This window comes from Desmodus rotundus, chromosome 1 (assembly GCF_022682495.2).
Source record: "Desmodus rotundus isolate HL8 chromosome 1, HLdesRot8A.1, whole genome shotgun sequence".
Classification (NCBI taxonomy): Eukaryota; Metazoa; Chordata; class Mammalia; order Chiroptera; family Phyllostomidae; genus Desmodus; species Desmodus rotundus.
Window position 1 is genome coordinate 172,879,887 of NC_071387.1, and position 20,864 is coordinate 172,900,750.

The 20,864-nt window shown below is 37.5% G+C and overlaps 1 protein-coding gene across 2 annotated transcripts in view; it reads left to right on the top strand.

Moving 5' to 3' along the window:
• Positions 1-20,864, top strand: part of ADAMTS6 (ADAM metallopeptidase with thrombospondin type 1 motif 6) — a 240,661-nt gene that overhangs the window by 147,954 nt on the left and 71,843 nt on the right. For both annotated transcript variants that reach the window (XM_024578536.4, XM_053913276.2), the window contains exon 15: positions 16,980-17,082. In XM_024578536.4, coding sequence (XP_024434304.2) covers positions 16,980-17,082 — 103 coding nt within the window. The remainder of the gene's footprint in view (positions 1-16,979; positions 17,083-20,864) is intronic.

Genomic DNA, 20,864 nt, shown 5'->3' on the forward strand with positions numbered 1-20,864 from the left:
TATTAAAAACTAGTGTACATTTCCGCCAAAGCAGGGAATTTTTAAAAAGTTGTATGCTATTTGATCAGAAGTCCACACATGTGATGGTCACATGAATTTTTGAAATTGTTAATAATGAAAGGAACCAGTCTCAGGTCCAGCGCTTCCATCAACAGGAGTCAAGAGGATGTTCCAGCACTAGGAGAAAATACACTCTCCACCAACACGAATGAAGAGAGAGCCACACACCCCCTGAACTGCCCTGCTCCCCCAAACACTCAAACTTTACCATTGTTTTCTTTCTTGAGTCCACCAAGATTATGCTCTTCATCCCATTTTGTATTTGCCACTGCAAGAAGCCTCAGATTCATTTATGCTACCCAATCCCATACCCTCCGCACACCCTCTCTTCTCTTTCCTATCCCTGCCCAACTGCTGAGACTATTGTCTGCCCTCAAGAATTCACGATCCATCATCAACAAAATCCCTGATGTCTCTGACTTTTCCTTCCCTTCACCTTCTTCTTCTGATGGAAACTGGCTCTCCTCTGAAGATACTGCTTCCTCTGTAGCTCTTTAAAGTTGGGAGACTGTGGTTTCTCCCTTAGTTCTTGAATGACTGGGCCTGAAAGTGGACTGTCTTCTTTTATCTCATTACTTCTTCTAGATAATCCTTCCTCCTACCTAAAAATCACAGCTTTTATAGCAGTTCCATGTTGTCAGACTCTACTCAAGATCTTTATTCTCATGCTTTTCATTCCTTCACCTGTCTTAAGTCTTGGATATTCCATAAGTATATAGGTAATTTTTCCAACATCTTCTTTTCTGGATTTTGCCATTAGCATGCAAACCTGTTGTTATTTCTCCTATCTTGAAAAAACAAAAGCCAGCCAGTTATTTTTCCATGTCTTACCTTCTTTTGCAACAGAATTCCTCAAAAACTTGTCTGTATTAATTGTATCTAATTCCTCTTCTCATTTGCTCCTAAAATTATTCCTCCCAGGTTATTGCCTCCAGTATTCTACTAAAAATGTTTCTGTCACGTCACAGATGACTTCCATTCTGCTAAATCCAGTAATCAGTTCTGAGTGTTTCTCTTACTTGATCCTCACTAGGCTTCCAACACACTATAACGTTTTAGTTGCTCTTTTGTTTTACTACTTCTTTCTTATTCCCCTTTGCTGGATCCTACTCTTTTCTCTGACCTCTTTTTTTTTTTTAATGGAATTTATTGGGTTGATATTGGTTAATAAAATTATATAGGTTTCAGGGGTACCATTCTATAATTCATCATCTGTATATTGTATTGTGTGTTCCCCACCCCAAGTTAAGTCTCCTTCCATCACCACTAATCTCCCCTTTACCCTCTTCTCCCTCCCTCCAAGCACCTTTTCCTCTGGTAATCACCGTACTGTCATCTGTGTCTATGAGGGTTTTTTCGGTTTTTTTTTTTTTCTTAATCCCTTCACCTTTTTCACACAGCACCACAATCTCCCTCCCCTCTGACAGCCATCGGTCTGTTTCTATTTGTTAGTTTATTTTGTTCATTAGCTGCCACATATGAGTGAAATCCTATGGCACTTGTGTTAGAGTATCCAGGCCTCAGCCCTTGGCCCTTTTCTCTGCCCTATTAATGCTCATTTCCTTGTGATCTCATCATTTCTCATTGCTTTTGATACCATTCATATATCATTTGACCCCCAGATTTATATTTTCAGCTAAGACTTCTTCCTCGGGTACTAGACTCGTATCTTCTTATTGACTAGGCTTTTAATGGATATCTAATATTCAACACACCCTCATGTTATTTCTAAAACATTTTCACAAACCTGTTCTCCAAACTGTTTTTTCCCATCTCAGATGTCAACTCTGTATGGTTCAAGCTCCAAACTCTTGAGTTATTTTTGATTCCGTTCTCTGTCTCACAGCCTACATATCCAATTCTTCAGAAAAATCGCATTGCCGTTCCCTTCAAAATACATGATATACCTGACCACTTCTCACTGCCGCCACTGCTACCTCTTTCTCCGGCTTACTCTAAATAGTTTTTTCAGTGGGTTTCCCCATGCTACTCTTGTTCCCTACATTCCTCAATGTAAGAGTCAGAGTGAACCAAGTTATATCCTTTACTCAAAGTCCTTCTGTGGCTCTCCATTTTTGCTTAAATCTAAAGTCCTTGCAAAGGACTGCAAGGCCTACACAATTTGGCCTTACATTACTTTTCTGAACTCATCTCTTACTATTTCCTCCTCATTCACTCTGCTCCAGGCACATGGACCTCCTTCCTTGCACATGCCATGTGTGTTCTTAACTTAGAGACTTTACGTCTTTTTCTTTTGCCTTGTATGCTTCTCTAAAACATCTTCATGGCTAACTCTCTTACCTTTACCTAACTGTCCCATTCTCAATGAGGTATAGGTGGAATACCATATTTAAAGTTGTAACCCATCCTGCTTCCTTCAACCCTGGTACTCCTAATCTTCCTTACTCTGTTCTGTTTTCCCCATACCATCCTTCTAAGACACTGTATTGCTCATTTATCATGTTTAATTCTGTTAAATTTGCATCTTGAAGTAAGTAAATTAGCTTCCATTACAATGACCTTTTCAAGTGACTGGTATTATTTTTTCATTCATTCAACAAATAATTGAGTGCATAGTGAATATCAGACTGTGCTAGAGTGAGAAAGAATCTCTGCCCTCAAGGATCTTACAATTTCCTGGGAAATCATACATGCAGAAAATTACAATACAGAGATGATATGATATGATGATATGAAATAATGAGATATATGATAGAATAAGTATGGGATGCCATAAAAGCAAGTAGAAATGGCACATGGCCTAAGTAGGGGTTTAGGAATTACTTCCCATAGGAAGCTAAAAATCTGAAGGGCAAATAGGAGCTGACCAGACAAGAAAAAAAATGACAAGGGCACTGGAGGCAGAAAGAAAATTAAGTGTAAGGCATGGAGGTTAAAGAGCATGATCCTTGTCTTGAGACATGAAGAAACCATTGAAAGAGTTAGACTGAGAATGGATTGGAGAAAGCCAAGATTAAACAAAACAGCGATCCAATTGAGGAGAATTTAAGGGTAGTGGTGCGAACAACTGTAGGGCTGAGCCACGAGTTGTATGTTAGGAATGGCAGTGGAGTCTAAAGAGGGCTAAGAGGGACAAAATTAAGGACCTAACTTCTAAAAAAGTTATAAAATCAAAGAGTCAGTGTTGTAGGAAAAGCAGGGTGAGGGAGACAGCAGGTGAGGGGGTCAGAGGATGGGATGGGTTGGAGTTGAAGCTTGTGAGAAGTGAGACAGTTCTCAGTGGTGTCAGATCTGGAGTGCGGTCTCGGTAGTGCATGCCTGACCTGGGGCAGTGCTGAAGGAATTCAAGGAACGTCAGGGCCGTCAGGGCTGGGTAGTTCCGAAAGTCTTCCCTGGGGATGTTGAAGTCACTCAGCATGATGTTAGAGCTTGGAATATATCGTGGAACTATGAACCTGGTATCAAACTTTTTAATAAGTGAGGGGAAATACCACCCTGAGATTTGTAGGAAGCAGTGGTGAAGCCAGATAGTTACTTGGAGGAATAACATGAATGTCAAAAGAATAGCAGTTTTATACAAGTGCAGAAGAATTGAGTACTTACTATAATATACATCAGACTGTGTTAGGCAGGGGTGAGATCACCAAGCCCACCTCTGAATTCCGATCTCAATTGCCATTGTTATCCAATGATAGGGGTGGGCACTCGCTTTGGCCCTAACAGTGTAAGCACTATATAATGTGAGTGATATATGATAGGTAACAGAGTAAGGAAAAAAACATGCAGATGTCTTAGGCTTGTTGCATTTTGCCCAGGAATTATGTTTTAGATGTTCAAATTGTAGAGCTTGTTATTGGTGGGTTGAAATTTCTGTTTATTACCTTTGTTTTCTGTTTCAGTTTTAGAAAATGATAAGGAGATACAGTTAACTTGACTATATCATGGATATACAAATAATTTTTTCCCATTAATCTGGACATTCCTAGTTCAGAATTTGAGGCAATTCATTTGCCACAAAGAAATTTACTCTCATGCTATCCAAGTTAATAAAGCTGTCTGAGCATAAGTGTGTAAGTTGTATAAAATACAATCTAATGTGTGAAAATTTAAACTTTCAAAACACATCATGTAGCCCAGCACTATCAAGAGAACGTTCTTCCATAATGGAAATACGCTGCATGTGCACTGCCCAGCGTGGGAGCCACCAGCCAAACTAACTACTGAGCACCTCAAATGTGGCCAGTGTGACTGAAGAATATGATTTTCAAGTTTAATTAATTGAGATTTGAATAGCCACATGTGGCCAGTGGCAACTCTATTGGACAGCACACAGCTAGTCGGTCTAGCTATGTAGTAGAAAAATTACTGTTACAAAGAAGATTGTAAATATTACATATAAAATTCTCAAAATAAGGCAATCCCAGTTCATTTTAGAAACCAATGTAGGAGACTTCCATGTTTGCTAATGACAGATTAGGTTATTCTGACTGAATTTTTTAAAAACTTGCTGAATGAGATTTATTTTTTAATCATTGTGAAGTCGACAAAGAGCTGACAAGACAGTGAAACAAATGCCTTAAAGGTGAAATTCTTTGAGAAAGGGGAATTCAGAAATGTAAGTGGAGCATCAGAGCACCTCAGGTGCTCTCGTGCTGATGATACTCAGAGATCGAGAGACATAAATTGCTCTAGTGTCTCTTTCTTATGCACTGTATGAAGAAGTTTCTCCCAGAGCTCCTCCCTGCTCTCTTAGCTAACTTCCTTCATGTTCTATTGGCCATGAGGCCACATGCCTACACTTAAACCAGTCATGGGCAAAAGGAATGAGATTGCCATGATTGGTTTAGACCAATCCAGATATGCCGTAATGGGGTTAAGGTCACTTTCCCTGAGAAGTAGGTTCATGAGCAAAAATCAGAATTCTGTTAGCAAGAAAGTAAAGGGTAGTAGGTGCGGGTTATGCCGCAGGGGTCTGTGTCAGAGTTCTTTAGGTTTCTGTCCTTGCAGTGACCCGCCATTCTCTGAGCAGGATGGGTTTCCAGGTCCCCAGTGGATACCCGAGACAGTGGAGAGTACCAAACGCTGTACATCCTTTCCGCCCCCCATACATACATCCATACATCCATACCTATAATAAAGTTTAACGTATCAATTAGGCACAGTAAGAGTAACAATAATAAGTAATAATAGAACAGTTATAAAAATAAACTGCAAAAAAGGTTATGTGAATGTGGTTTCTCTCCCTCTCAAAATACCTTACTGTCCAGTACTCACCTTTCTTCTTGTGATGCCGTCAGATGGTGCACTGGATGAAGGGGTGGGGTGGGATGGTGTGAGACTTTACCACGCTAATCAGACTAGAATTTAAATTTAAAAGCAATTTAAATGCAATGCTAAAACATATGAGCTGTTTATTTCTGGAATTTTCCACATACTGTTGTCAGACTGCAGTTGACCTCGGGTAACTGAAACCGTGGAAAAGGGGGACTACTACACTGGTAGAGGCAGCAGCAACAGCAGCAGTAGCCGCTGCTACCATTCACTGAGCACTTAGTGCCTATCAGATCTGCTGTTTTATCTGTGTTTCCTTCCCATACTGAGAGTTCTCCTCAGTAGCAACTTGGCTTGGTAAGACATTTTTAATTTCCATTTTTTCAATATAAATCTAGAAAAGCTGCGAGAATTTAAAGTTTTGGTATAATCTGTTCTTTCACAACCTTGTTTCTGCAACGTAAATTAACTCATAAATGATTGAATTATTTTGTTCCATGAACCATTTTGTTCCATATTTTGTGCCACTAAGCAGTACACCAGCTGAAGTCAAACTTCAGTGATACAGCTAAGCTGAGGAAAACTGTGCTGGACATGATGCCCATCCACCCCACGTTCTCCTTTTTGCTCAGTCTGCCCCATGCTTGCTGGCACCAGTCCTCACAGTGTTTTTCTGCCTGTTCTTTGTGAATTGGCCTCTTGTCCTTATGATCCAGCAAACTAAACCCTTCCTTATTAACTTTTTTCACTTTTTTTTTTAACAGATAAAATCCTATGTTTACTCCAGTATTTCTTTGTTAGGAATTTGCCATGTATTTTTAAAATTATGTTAGTATTTTCTTAGAATTCTTAATCGTTTTCATTAGTGTTCTTTTGGCTGCCTCTAATGCTATTTTCCCCTTGGGTGCTTGTTATTTTTAGTGTGAAATTTTGCAGAAAGAGATTTTTCAGAAATGTGTCTATCCTATTAGAGCAGAAACTTATATTTTTAAAATGTACTCTCAAAGTTCCTATTTATGTAAACTACACTATAGGATAGATAATTTAATGATACATCATAAGGGCGATTGGAGTTAAGATAGAGTAATACAAGCAAGACTTCAGATTTTCCAGTTAACATGGAATTGGTGCTACTGTAAGAGCATTACAGAACTATTGTGTTTGTATCCTTTAGGTTAATCTTTGTACTTTTTTCTAAAGATACAATGATTTACCTGTTCTTTTATTCTCTAATGCCTGGGTGTCTGCTATGAACTACTGTAGTGGGTTCAACAAAGTATACGGGTCTTTTTATCAGATCAGCCTCCTGCCTCAGTGTGTGTTTTACACAGTTGAATGCTGTGCACATCATACTTAGTCACCCTGTGAATCAGATCTGAGAGAAGACTTTCCAGTTAGTTAAAGTCAGTTTAATACTCAAGACCTAGAAAACAATTCATAAGCATTTGTGCCTTGGTCATTTGTGATTCAAGAGCTTTTCTTGAGATTTAAATAGAGGTAATTAATATAAAGGATATAAATTCATATTTCATTTGTTTTTATTTGCATATATCTATATTCTATTGTACATGTAATTTCATATCCTAATTGAGAATTTCCACCCTCAATGAAAGGTCTCTTAGTGCACAATTTTTAAATAATTGCATAATATTCCAATATATGTATATTTGGGGTTTTTTCCCTTTTTTTAATTGAATTTATGGGGGTGATGCTAGATAACCAAATTATATAGGTTTCAGGTGTACAATTCTATAACACATCATCTGTATTTTGTATTGTGTGTTCACCGCCCCAAATGATGTCTCCATTCATCAGTGTTTATCACCCCCATACCCTCCTCCACCTCCTTCTACCCACTCCCCCTCCCTGTCAATTCTTGTACTCCAAATCAAACTTCCCAGTACAAAGGAAAAATTCAAATGTTCGAATTAGTGCCCAGGGTGAGAGGATGTCAGGCGGCCAAACAGCAGGACCACCAGGGCTCTTTACTTAGTGTCGGGAATCTTTGGGGTTTGCCTGTGCTGGATTTGATCGGTCCTACTTGCATTCCTTTTAAGATCTCGCAACCCATTCCATGTAGGCTATCGGTTTCCCATGTAGTAAGTAGTCTTGACCATCTCGTTTCTGTGATTGACCAGCCGGTGTTATAGAGTACTGCTTAGTTTTCACATTTTTACATATAATGACAATATCATTATTTGTTTGAACTCTCTGATTAGAGTTGAGTTAGCTTCATTAAAATCACAACTGAAAATTGGAATAAATTAGAAAATCATAGGGAAGGAAAAATAATATAAACCTAGGGTCAATACCTTAAATATGGGCCACAGGGTTCTTCCACTTACTAAAGATGGGCCACAAATTTTGCTCTGAGGTTTTTAAAGACCCAAGTAAAGAAGCAGACATTCTTGGTTCTAAAATTCATGTCTAGTAGCTACGACAAAAGGTGAAATAACCACAAGGGAACACTTTACTATTTCAAAGCTTTGATACTTCTCCTATGTGGACCCCTACCCTGTGCCAAATCAGATTGAATCATACAAGGTTGACAGTACTGTTTTTGCTTAGGTTAGAAGAGAAGTTAGAACCTAGAACTCACATATGTAGGCGGAACAAAAGTGGCTCGTACAAAAAGATAGCCACTCCCTCTCCCCGATTCTGTTCCCACCACAGACATTTGAAGGGTATGGGGGCGGTGTAGGAATAAAAGAACTAGTGTTCCCATTAGTTCCTGTTCCACTTACCCCACTTTCAAAGAAGGAGATCCACAGAGATAAAAGAGGCAACATATAAAGAAAAAGAACTTAATGCTAAAGATTTTAAAATAGATTAGAAATGGTGTCCAGCTGCAAAGTTGACCTGACTACTCTCAATAGCAACATAACCAATCTAGGAGCCAAAGGTATTCACACATGAGACTTGAGGCTGATGACCTATGCTTGATGGGTATCACCACTGGTCATGCTCAGATGTCTTCAAAAGAATCTAGACAAGGACTCTTTCTTTGACATCCACATGATGGTATCTGGGACAGACTAGCAAGTAAAGATAACAGCTATGACATGAGCAAATGAATATGCTTTTTATCTTAAAACTACTGAGAAACCAGGATCTTTTATTAAAGACACATAGGAGAGTTGGAGGAAGTTTGGTCTTACCATTAAACCAGGAACGACAATACAAGGTTTGGGATCATAAACTGATCTCATAGGCATGGCCATGTGGAACTTGAATTTGGAGAGCAGACTTTTATGGAAGTAATGATGCTAAGAGTTCATTGGTTGAGGATGGAGTTCCCCTCTTTGGACACAGAGATACATGATCAATAAGGTCCTTGCAGCTTTTACAAATGTGTAAATGTGGGAACTAACCGATAGTGCCATTATCAGAAGTACAGCCTCCAGATCTGTGCATTATCTGCTGAAAGTGTTAGCTCGAAAATATACTTTTGATTATTATCTGTACGGAATCTCCTTTTTACTGGCATAAAAAATATTAACTATTAATCGGGCATTTTTGCCCTCCTGAGCAATTTTTCATTCCAATGACTTAAAACTATTATGCAAAATGTTCTAACAGGGTAAACATTGATGTATATATAAAATAACTATTTTAAATAGTATTTATAGCTGTTGTGAATACCTTATTTCATAACTTGATTTTTTTGTAAGAAGTAAAAATATGGCTATCTTAAGTTTATGAGCCAAATTTTATATCAAAGCCTAAAGAAGAAATATTACTTATCATGAAAAGGACTTTTCTGCATTTCTGAAAAGAATTTCCTAGTGTTACTTAGGTGTTTTCCAAGACCAAGAAAATTCATGTGTTTTTCCTGTTTGATATTATTTGTGATTTGTGTGTCTGCTGATAATGTATTTAACTAGGATAGAGCTTCTGCTGAAAGCCTGAGTTCCACTTTGGCTGAGATAGAAAGTCATATTATTCCTGCATCTTAAACATTGCACTTCCCTCCTTTTTTTATGCCTCAAAACTATAAAAGTTTGTGGAGTCAAAGTGGGTTTTCCAGATCTTCTGTGGTCCATTGTAGCATTTAAGCATAGATTGCATGGTACCTGGGTTTTTTCTCAGTCAGCTGTGCTAGAAGGGCAGGTTACTCTGCACTTTTTTCCTCTCCAATCCATTGCTGACAGTAAGTCATGTGATCACCTTGGTTGTGGTGCACAGAAGAGGCATAGCCTGGATCTGGAGGTAGGATTGTAGTGAAAAAAATACTGGCTTTGGATACAAATTAACTTAAATTTAAAGCCCGACTGTAACAGTTGTTGCTGTTTGACCTTGGCAAGACTTCTAACCTCACAAAACTTCAGGGAACTCCAATATAGATGGAGTACGATTATATTAAACTTGCAGGGCTGTTTGAAAATTAAAAGTAGTAACAGTGCAAGATATCTGGTGCTATTCCTGATACTTAAATCTGTACTCAACTCAGAATAGCTGTTATTATACACATTTATGTTCTATAGATTAAAAAAGTACTTTCATGCACTAAATCTTGAAATATTTTTTATAAAGAGGAAGGACAGGTATTTTTTAATTGAGGAACAGGCTGGTGCCATGAAAGGGATTCAGTAAGGTATAGAATTTCTGAGTACCGGTTCAGAGCTCTTGTAACAGATAGAGAGCCCTTGGGAGGTGAGTGTGGCAAGGTAAGCTTCTCTGAAAGAGCTTGGTCACCTCTGACACCGACTTACTTACAATCTAACCTTATGCGGCACCAGAACCGCATAGCTGCAGACACTCCGAAACCCCCAGCCTCGCCCCCAGGGAGAAGCGTGGGGTGAGTGATGCTGAAGCACAGAACTGATCCACTAACCAACAACTTATAACCATTTCCCAAGTTGTGATTAGAAAACAACTATGTGTCAATCACTTTTTCCTAATACATATTGTACATAACATGATATTGTGTATATGGCAAAAAACATAGTAACAGGAGCAGTGTCATTACTCTTTAGGTTAGTACAAATTTTATCAAGTTTTGAGGATAAGGACCAGCTTTTCAGCACAGAAAAGAGCTTGCTTGTTTATTTTATTCTTAAAAGAGATGTTTAAAAAATTACAAAGTGAGGTATAAAAAATTACAAATCACTTCTTAAGATATTTACAGGCTTAGGGGAAAAGGTTATGCTATGGATAGATGGCATTTTAATTAAGTTCGGACTATAGGAGGCATGTTAGAAATAACTTTAATTTTGAAAACTTGCATCAAATGTTTCGCTAGATGCCAGTTCGTCTGGACGATGTAGGTAGACCAGGATTTTGTTTCTCCTTAAAAGTAACAGTACAGTGAGACTACAAAACCCCAGAAGCCATGCGGGGGACAAAAGATAAGAAGGTGGGTCAAAACTGGGGTTGTAATGATTCACTATTTGCATCGAACACAAAATTTAACCTTGGAAATGCCCCTGTGAATTACTTTAATGAGATAATCAATCAGACAGTACCTGATAACTAGGAAATCAGGACCTTGTTGGCAACTTCTACGAGAGGGTGGGGGAGCAGAGCCTTTTTTAACCTTGTCGCAGTTTTTGTGTAATTTAGAGAAAGATGCCTGTCTGTGTGAACAAACAGAGCTATGTCCCTTCTTCACAGTACAGTGTCAAGTGCGTGACTTGCTCAGCAGAGCAAGGGTTGGAATCCAGACTCCACCTGTGCTTTCCCAACTAATGAGGTATTACTGGCTAGGAATGTGCTTGCTGTCATGGAGAGGAAGAAGAGAATTAAATTTGGGGATTGTCGAAGGTTAGTCTAGTGTAATAGTGAAGAAGTAGGGGTGCGCTTGGTGTGAAAGTAAGAAAGGAAAAGAAGCAGAAGGTGAGACAGATATGAGGTAGAAGAGCAAAATGCTGATTTTGCTCATTTTGCAATTTTCCCTGAGGTGTAGGAATCGTGTTGCCACCCTGCCCATCTCCTCTAGGAGGAGAAGAGGGAGAGGGAAAAAAGAGTTTTCCTTCTCAACCTGCTTCTCGCTCTTTCTTACCTATAAAAGTACTGTATTTTCAGAATTTTCCTCATTTGAAAAACATTTGGGGATGTATTTTCTTATAGTTATGGGCATTTGGGGTGGGTTTTGCAAATGAAAAAAAAGAAGGCACAAAGGGGTTCCTGGGCTTGCCAATGTCGCCCTGTTCTTCAGGACAAAACCAGGGTTGGGAGCCCAGTATAAAAATGCCACTGGGAAGTTGGGCAGCAGAAGCTGGGATTTCTTTCTATAGCTACTTTTACGTCCCCAGTGAATTACTCTTTTTTAGACTTATCTGCCCTAAAAAGCATTACATCAAAAGGAGAGGCTTTTAAACTCTCATTGAAATTGGAAACATAAAATAGTCTATAGAAGGTGCTAATTTAACATACATCTCTGAAAACAGGTGGCCGTAAAAAATGATAATATTAATTTTTTTTATTTCTTTGAAAATACTAAGATTAAAAGATGCTGAGGCCTGCAGCTGTGCTCTCTGGATTTATGTGGGGCCCTGCTGGTCGCTTTGTAAAAGGAGAGGATGCTTGATTAGTGTTAACACTAGGAGGCTGAAAACCTGTCAGGCTTCACATAAAAAATGTGTTGCTGATGCCCATTGTTCTCTGTTAGGATTTCTGCATAATGTCAGCATTTATAATCCCTAAATAATTTAAACAGCATTACTCCTTAAACTCTCCACTCTTCCTAAACAAAGACCCCCAAATATAGTCTATGTAATTTTTTTTCTTAAGAAGTTAACTCCTCTTTGATCAGTCTCATTTTTCGGAACCAGCATATACAATTCCTACTGAGCTTATTTCTAATCAACGCAAACTCAGAGCATTCACTGAAGGCAACACTGGAATCGGGAGAACAGAACACTAGCTGATGCACTCTAGAACCGGAGACACATGGGTCAGGTCACCAGGTCTACCACAGTCCCCTTAAAGCCCTTCCATCTTCCATGCCATTCTGTGAACTTCCTAAACACACTCTTGTCTCTGGGCCTTTGCATTGACTGTTTCCTGGAACACTCTTCTCACAGATATTTACATAAGTCACACTCTCTCAGTATTTTTTTAAAGTCTGCTCAAGTGACACGTTATCCTAGGGAATTTCTCTTACCGTACCATTTTAAACAACTTCCTTCCACCTGACTATCAATTTCCTTAAACTGCTTATTTTTCTTCTTTCTCATCTCCACTACAGTGAGCTCCATGAGAGCAGAGACCTAATCTGTTTTGTTTATTGCCTTATATCCAGAGCCTAGATTGCCTGTGACACATAGTAAGCAGTTTAAATATATACAAGTATTTGCTGAACAAAACGAAGACACTGAAGGCCAGTTCTTGGTGCCTTGTTTTAAGAGGGCTAACGATGAGTTATGATGTGCCCTTAGGAAAGCCATCAAGGTCCAGGTACCTTTTAGTTAGGGGTTAGATTTGCTCAGGGTAGATCTGGAAGAGAGGAGCAAGGCTGCTGGGTTATAGGAAGACAGATTTTGGCTGAAAGTAGAAAGAACCTGATATTTGCAGCTGTCTGAAAAGTATCTGAGCTTTTTGTAGATGTTTATCGAGATTTATGACCACTTTGGGGATAATCGTAGAGGACATTTAAGCAAAGTGTGCAAATTATATTATATTACTTCTAACATCAGTTCTTAAAAGTGTATGATTTGGTATTGACTCAAAAGTTAGTTGAGTTTGGTTCTTCCACAGAGTGCTGCCAGACAAATGTATCTATTGTGTTAACACCTAAATCAGGGGTTGGCAAATTCCACTTCCTGGGCCAAATTCGGCCCATCACCTCTTTTTGTAAATTAAACTTTATTGGAACACAGCCCTAGCCATTTACATATTGTCAATGGCTTCTTTCGCATTATAATGACACAGTTGAATAGTCACAATGGATACCGTTTAGAACACAAAACCTAAAATATTTACAACATTGCCCTTTACAGAAAAAGTTTTCCAAGCTCTATACTCTTAGCCAATAAACTGTAAAATATAACCCATGGAAATGTATCTGTACTCAACCTACCAGTTTCTTTTTCTTCTCCTTCTCTTCCTCCTACTTCTCCTCCCTATCCTCCTCCTTTTCCTCCTCCTTCTTCTTCATTATTGATTGTTATATCATTAAAGATCCAACCATAATAATATAAATCACTCTGAATATTTAAATAGAGGGAACTTAATACAGAGAATTGGTTACATGTGGTGGAAGAGGCTTGCAAGCCTATAGATAAGGGTCAGCAGGAAGAGCCCACCACTCCTACCAAAGAGACCCGAGAAGGAGGTGTTTTATCAGAGTCCAGAGGCTGGAATCACACAGCAGGAACTGGAAGCATAGGAGGGGGTGGAGGTGTGGGGCTTCTGTTGTCTGAAGTTAGAACCACAAAAAAGATTCTGCTTCTGCCTAAGATGCTTCCTGAGGTAGTGAGGAAGTAAGAGAAATATCCTGGTTTCCCACTAGTGCCTTTCATTGCTTGATCCAACCAGAAGTTGGCTGGCACAGAAGCCTGGGGAATGGAGCTTACAGACTTTATAAAACTCTTAAAAACAGAGCAGAGCAGGAGAAAGGTGAGGGATGTGTCCAAGGGCACCTACCCAAGACCAGCATAGCTGCTAGTAGTTCTTCAGGTAGGTACAGAGCTAAACATTTTACATGAATCTTCACTAAAGAGGTAAGTCCTAGTATTATCCCCAGCTTATAGGCGAGGCTTGGAAAATGAAGTCTATTTCTCAAGGCCATGCATTAAACAAATGGCCAAGTTAGAACTGAATGCAGATCTGTCTTACTCCAAAATTCTTACTTTATAAGAATTGGCCTCTCATTCTATAAATGAGAAAAAGGAAGTTGTTTGGAGAAGATAAGAAACTTGCAGCTGGAAATGATAAGGCTGGGTCTATAGCCCAAGTAGTTACTCCTATTGGGTTTTGTACAGCTTAGCAAAGCTGACGCCTCGCATTGTTTTTAGAGCACATGGTGTCTACAGGAGGCTCCACTCGGGGAGGGAGGTCTCCTTGCACCCTGAAACTATTACTAAGCAAACCTTTCTGTACCCAGTTTACTCTGTTATAAAATGGGAATATTAATTACAACTACCTCATAAGAGTGTTGACAGACATGAAAGAGATAGCACATCTCAAGGCCTCTGAACAGCGTGCCGTGGAGCAGGTACTTACAAAATGCCTGGTAAATGCTAAGTTGCTGCTGTCATAGTTAATATTTTTATTATGCTGACCCTTGGAGTGGTTATCACAAGAAAAGGGTAGATCGGAAATTTAATGAAATGTTATCCAAGTGCTTCATTAAAAAGTAATATCCTCCTATTGGACCTTTTATTTATCTTAGGAACGTCATTACCAGATAGTTAATAATCGGATTTTTGTTGTTAAGTGAATGATGGCCATCGTGATGCGTTAGTTTGTTAATCTGAGGCTTTTTTACGTACTAGCGCTTTTCTGGGAACGATCACCTCCTCTTACGCTCATTTAGAACAGCCTTTCTCTAACTATTCCTGACACACGACCTTCTGCTTCCTGTCCCCAAGGCTTGACCTGGCTTTATTCTTATTAGGTCCCTCCCCCGCAAAGTCCTTTCTCTTAACCAGCTCAATTCCTACAATGTCTTATCATGTTACAAACATTAAGTATTTATAGTACTTTTATTATAATTATAATACTCAAGATTTTCTTCCAGAGGAAGTGTTTCCCCAAGTAATCACAAGAAACGTCGATCGTTTGCCTTTATGCAGCACCTATCGACAGCCTGGAGCCTGCCATCATGCACTCACTGTCGTTTCTATTCGTACCTTGTTTCTCCAACTAGATTGAAGGCTATGCTTGGGTGAACTCTTAGGTGGCCAGTGCTTTACAAATACTTAAATTTTATGTGAAAATTCATAGTGAGAGTTAAAATTGTTTGTAATTTTAAAAATTGACAATGTTTGCTTAAAAAACCAGTCTTGCTGCATGGCAAAGCCACTGACAACCAGTCCTTGTGTGGAATTTCCTGGAAATGGCAGAAAAGTAAAGCACTAGCACAGCATAAAACAAAAAACACTGGAAGCGGGTCTTTTCAGAGTGATGCACTGTGTAGCCTATGGTTCATGGGTATTTTCCATTAAAACCAAAAAGAAACAAACAAACAAAAAGTACAGGTAAGGTGGCTCTGGCAGGCTAGCTCACTTGGTTGGAGTGTCGTCCTGATATGCCAGGGTTGCAGGTTCGCTCCCCGGTTAGGGCACGTACAAGAATTAACCAACAAATGCACAAATAAGTGGAACAATTAATATTTCTCTCTCTCTCTCCCCCCCTTTCTCTAAATCAATAAATAACAAAAAAAATTAAAAGACAGGTAAGAAGGGTAATTTGACAAGCAGAATCATTAGGTTTAACATTGTAGTGTCATATTATAATGTGCAGAAAGTATTTTTAAATTAAGGGTCCATAACAATGATGTTACTATTTTCAGAATCGCAGGCTTTGGACTTGATATGGTAGAAATTTGAACCGCGGTGCATAGGAAGTAATGACGGCCATGCAAATATTTGCACATTGTGGTCTGCTATTTTTGCACATGCTTCAACAGACTCTTTGCAATGTTCTGACCTCGGAAAACTACACGAAGTAAATGTGGAGATACAAGGGAAGGTGGTATAGAGTCCTGAAAATGATTTCCGAGAGTGTCTGTCACACACTCATCACTTACTCACAATTAATAATTTTATCTAATGACTTGCTTCATTCTTCCATATTTAAAGTGGGTGTTTCTTGGTCAGTGTTTCAAAAGCAGTGGCTTCGTTTCAGGTGCGACACCTGCAGAACTCCAAAAGATGCGTCAAATTGGGCCATATTGCTCAAACACTATGAGACGTTATACTTGTAATACTTTATGAACTTAAATATTGCGTTTAGGGTGGCCCTGTGGTATTTGGCATCTGCACCTAGATAGACCGGCAAGGTTTTCCTCTTTAAAAAATTCAGGTAGTAAAAAGCATTCCACACTTCTAAAAACAAACGATTCTCTCTTCACCCCCCAACTTCTTTCTCTCTCCTCTACCTAACACATGTACATGTTTTGAACCAAATTATTATTTTATTTTCTGTGATGTTAAAGAATACATGTAAATCCTAGTAAGTCCAAATTCCTTGAACTTGAAGGTGTTTAAACTTGAGGCCTTAAAATATGTCTTAAAATATGGTTTTTGTCAGACCGAGACAGTAAACAGCTATAGTAGTAGGGATCCAAGCCACAATTAATAGTGCCGAATGTCATTACAAACCTGCCTCTTGATTCCTTAAAATAAAGAGCTGGGAGTAGCTGTGGCAACTGGACCTCAAATGCTGCTACCAAAAAAAGATTTTGTGTTTGAGTTTCTTCTAGTTTTTTAAGGAGATACCTGGTGGACTGATTGCAAAGAGGACTATGACATGCGTCTGAGTGTGAAGTTATATGGAAACTGTCTAACACTTGACTTTGTTCAAATGACTTCAGTTATTTCTTCTGCAGCTAAGATTACAATTCAGACACTTCCGTCTGAACTCTGGTTGTAAAACAGTAAAGCAAATGCCAGAATCACAGCCAGAGAGTAAGGCAGTGAACTAATGTGATGGATTTCAGGCAATTTTAATTTTAGGGACATTGTCCCTTGGTTTTGGAATTTTTCAACAATCGTACCACTTATGATTTTATTTTATTTTAGCCATGTCCTTTGGGGGCCCGAGATTTTCGAGAGAAACAGTGTGCAGACTTTGACAATATGCCTTTCCGTGGAAAGTATTATAACTGGAAACCCCATACTGGAGGTAATGTATAACCTGGCAGAGCATTCATCATGCTTGGAAGCTTTGCAAACATAAAAGAATATATAAATACACATGAACACACACAAACATTCCTACACATACTAGCAAAAATAAGTATTTGTAAATCAAAGCAGGAAAATGCTTATAGTACTATAAAGTTCCCTGTAATAAAGTTTGTATGTTAGTACAAGTGATCAGAAGTCATTTTTTAAAACTTAATTCTATTTAACAGTGTACAAAGGTTTGATATAAAACTAAATAATATTTTTGAGTTCTTGACTTCCTTGAGATATATGGACATTACGTTATAATCATTTATAATCAGGGACTATTTAGTGTTACTACCCTAAAAACAAAGTATAACAATATAAATCAACTAAAAGAGGCCAGGAAAATCTGTGTTCTTTCTTGAGAAAAGGCCAAGGATCTTTCCATAGATTTTTATTATTCTTTTTTAGTGTTGGGAAACATTTTTGCTCTTTAATTTGGGCATGTATCAAACACCAGTTGTTCAGTACATGCAAGAAGTTTGCTCACGCTCCCAAAATACAAACTAAATTTTGTTAAAAGTTTCTGTTGGAAAAACTGAATGTACACTTAAAATTTTTGCTTGTTGTAACATTTTTGAAAAATTTTCAACATAGAACAACATTGAAGTAATTTTACAGTGACAAGGTGTTAACCTACCACCAAGGTTCCAACATTAACATTTTAGTATATGTTTTTTATCACATGTCTAGTCATCTCTCTATCCCTTCATCAATCTATCCTATTTTTTGGATACATTTCAAAGTAAATTGTAGTCATTAATAATATACTTTGCTGTAAATACTTAAGCATGTGTAACGTTGACCACAGTTCAATATTTATTTGCTTCTTTCTTTTGAGGTAAGATTATGTACAATGAAATGCACCATCCTAACTATCCTCTGCCTGAGTTTTGACAGACGCACACACCTGTGAAACCCTATTGAAGGACCGATCATTGCCATTAGCTCTGTAGCCCCTCCCAGTCAACGGCCACCTCTGCCTACTTGTTCTAAGAGGAAACTACTGTTCTGATTTTTTTTCTTACCATAGATTAGTTTTGCCTCTTCTACAACTTGGTATAAATGAGATTGTCATATTTATTCTTTGGTACAGGGCTTCTTTAAGCCTAATATTTTTGAAATCCATCTGCATTGTTGCACATATAAGTAGTTTATTTTTTATTGCTAAGCAATATTCTATTATAATAACCAGTTTGCTTTTTCGTTCTGCTATTGATGGACACCTGGGTGTTTCTAGTTTACAGTTGTTATGAACCAACTGCTGTAAACACTTGCAGACACATCTTTTTGTGGGCATATGCTTCCATTTCTCTTGGGTACATACTTAGGGGTAGAATTGCTGGGTGATAGGGTAGGTGTGAGTTTAGTGCCAGGTATTTTTCCAAAGTGATTGTACCATATCACACTCCCACCAACAATGTATGAGTTCTGTTTGTTCCACACCCTTGCCAACATTTGGTGTTTTCAGTCTTTTTCTGGAGTGTATATATAATGCTGTCACAATGTAGTTTTAGTTTCTGATTATTGATTCTGTTGAGCACATTTTCATGCACTTAATGGCCATTTGCATATCTTCTTTTGTAAAGTGTTCAGATTCTTTGCCTATGTTTTTAATTGGTGTTTTATCTTTTTATTCTGGACTGGTAGTCATTTATCAGATAACTTTTGAAGTATTTTCTCATGGTCTGTGCCTCTCCTCTTACTTTTTTCATGGTGTTTTAGATGAATATAGAATTTTAATCTTGATGAATTCTAATTTTTCTTTTATGGTTATTGTGTTCTGCACCCAGTCTTAGAAATCGTTGCCTACTTCAGCTCAAGACTGTATTTTCTTATGTTTTCTGCTACAAGCCATGTTTTTGATCTTCATACTTAGATGCACAATGTAAGAATAATTTAGCGGAGTGGTTGTATCTGTAGTGTATTTATGGGCTGTTTTGTTCCATCGGTCTGTGTGTCCGCCCTGTGTTAGTGCCATGCCGACATAATCTCTGTAACTATGTAGTCTCGGACGGCTAGCTTAAGTTCCTCCACCTTCGATCTTGTTTGAAAGAGTTACTTGGATATTCTAAGTGCTTTGCATTTCTATATAAATTATAAAATTTGTTAATTTCTATAGAAGAAAACATGCTTATTATCATGCTTATGCTTGTTATGTTGAATATATAGATCAATAGAGGGAGAACTGATGAATTTAAATACTGAATTTTCCAGTTTATGAACAAGCTATGTATCGCTATGTATTTGTGGTTTCTTTCATTTCTCTCAGCTGTGTTTTGTAGTTTTAGGTGTAAGGTCTTGCACCTCTTTTATTAAATCTATTTCTGAGTAATTTATGTGCTTTGACACTTTTTAAATAAAAGTTTTTAAATATTCATTTTTAATTGTTAGCTCTAGTATATAAATATAAAATTGATTTTAATATATTAACTTTGTTTTCTCTTACCTTAGAATTTTCTGGCTAAATAATCATGTTATTTGAAAATAGAGACTATTTCAATCTTTATGCCTTTTATTTCATTTTCTTGCTTTAATGCACTGGGTTAGCCCTTCAATATAATTTGTGCCTGTTAATTACATGTGATTTTCATCTTTATTCTGCTAATATAATGAATTGATAGGTTTCATAATGTCAAACCAACCTTTTATTCCCAGGATAAACCCCATGTGGTGACATTATCTTTTCATATGCTTATTGGATTCAGTTGCTAATATTTTATTAAGGATGTTTTTATCTATGTTCATAAGGGAAACTGATTTCTAAATTTTATTTTTCTCATGTCTTTGACAAGTTTTGGCATCAGAGTTACTCCGGCTTCTCGAAATGGAATTCTTATTTTGAAAGAGTTTGTAACCTTGATATTATTTCTTCCTTAAAATAGGTTTCATTAGCAAAATCACATAGGCTTGGTATTTTCTTTGTGAAAAATATTATTATAAATTCAGCTTCTTTAATAGATAAAAGAACTATTCAGATTGTTTAATTCTTATGTGAGTTTTTGAATTTGCCTCCTTGATAAGTTTGTTACTTTCATATTGTCCAACTCATTGACAGAAAACGGGTCACATTTTCTTATTGTCCTGTTTAATATCTGTGGGATCTGTAGCGATGTATACACTTTCATTTCTGATATTAATAAAATACATCTTCTCTCTTTTTCTCGATTAGTCTTACTTGAGGTTTATCAATTATATTAACATTTTCAGAGAATCAACTTTTGACTCTAGTACTTTTCTCTATTGCTGTCTTTTTTTTCTCTTTCATTAATTTTTTCTCATCTTTATTCTCTTTTTTATTATGGGTTATTTTGCTCTTTTGCATTCCCCAAATTTGATGTGTTTTTATTTCCTTCGTTTCAAAATATTTTCTTACTTCATGATTTCTTCTTTGACCCATGGATTATTTAGAACTATTATTTTTATTTCCAAATATTTGATATATTCTAGATTTTTAATTGATTTATAATTTAAGTTTATTATGGTTAGAGAATAGTCTGTATGATTTAAACTTTAAAATTAATTGAAATGTGTTTTACGATATAGTTTATTATCCATGTTGGTGAATGTTCTGTGTATCCTTATAAAAGGTGTGTTTTCTGCAATTGTTGGATATAGTATTCTATGGATATCCGTGAGGTCAAGTAGGTTGGTAATGTTATTCAAATCTTTTATTTTCTTTCTGATTTTTTCTGCTCTAGTTTTATCAATTACTGAGAGAAGTGTGTTAAAATC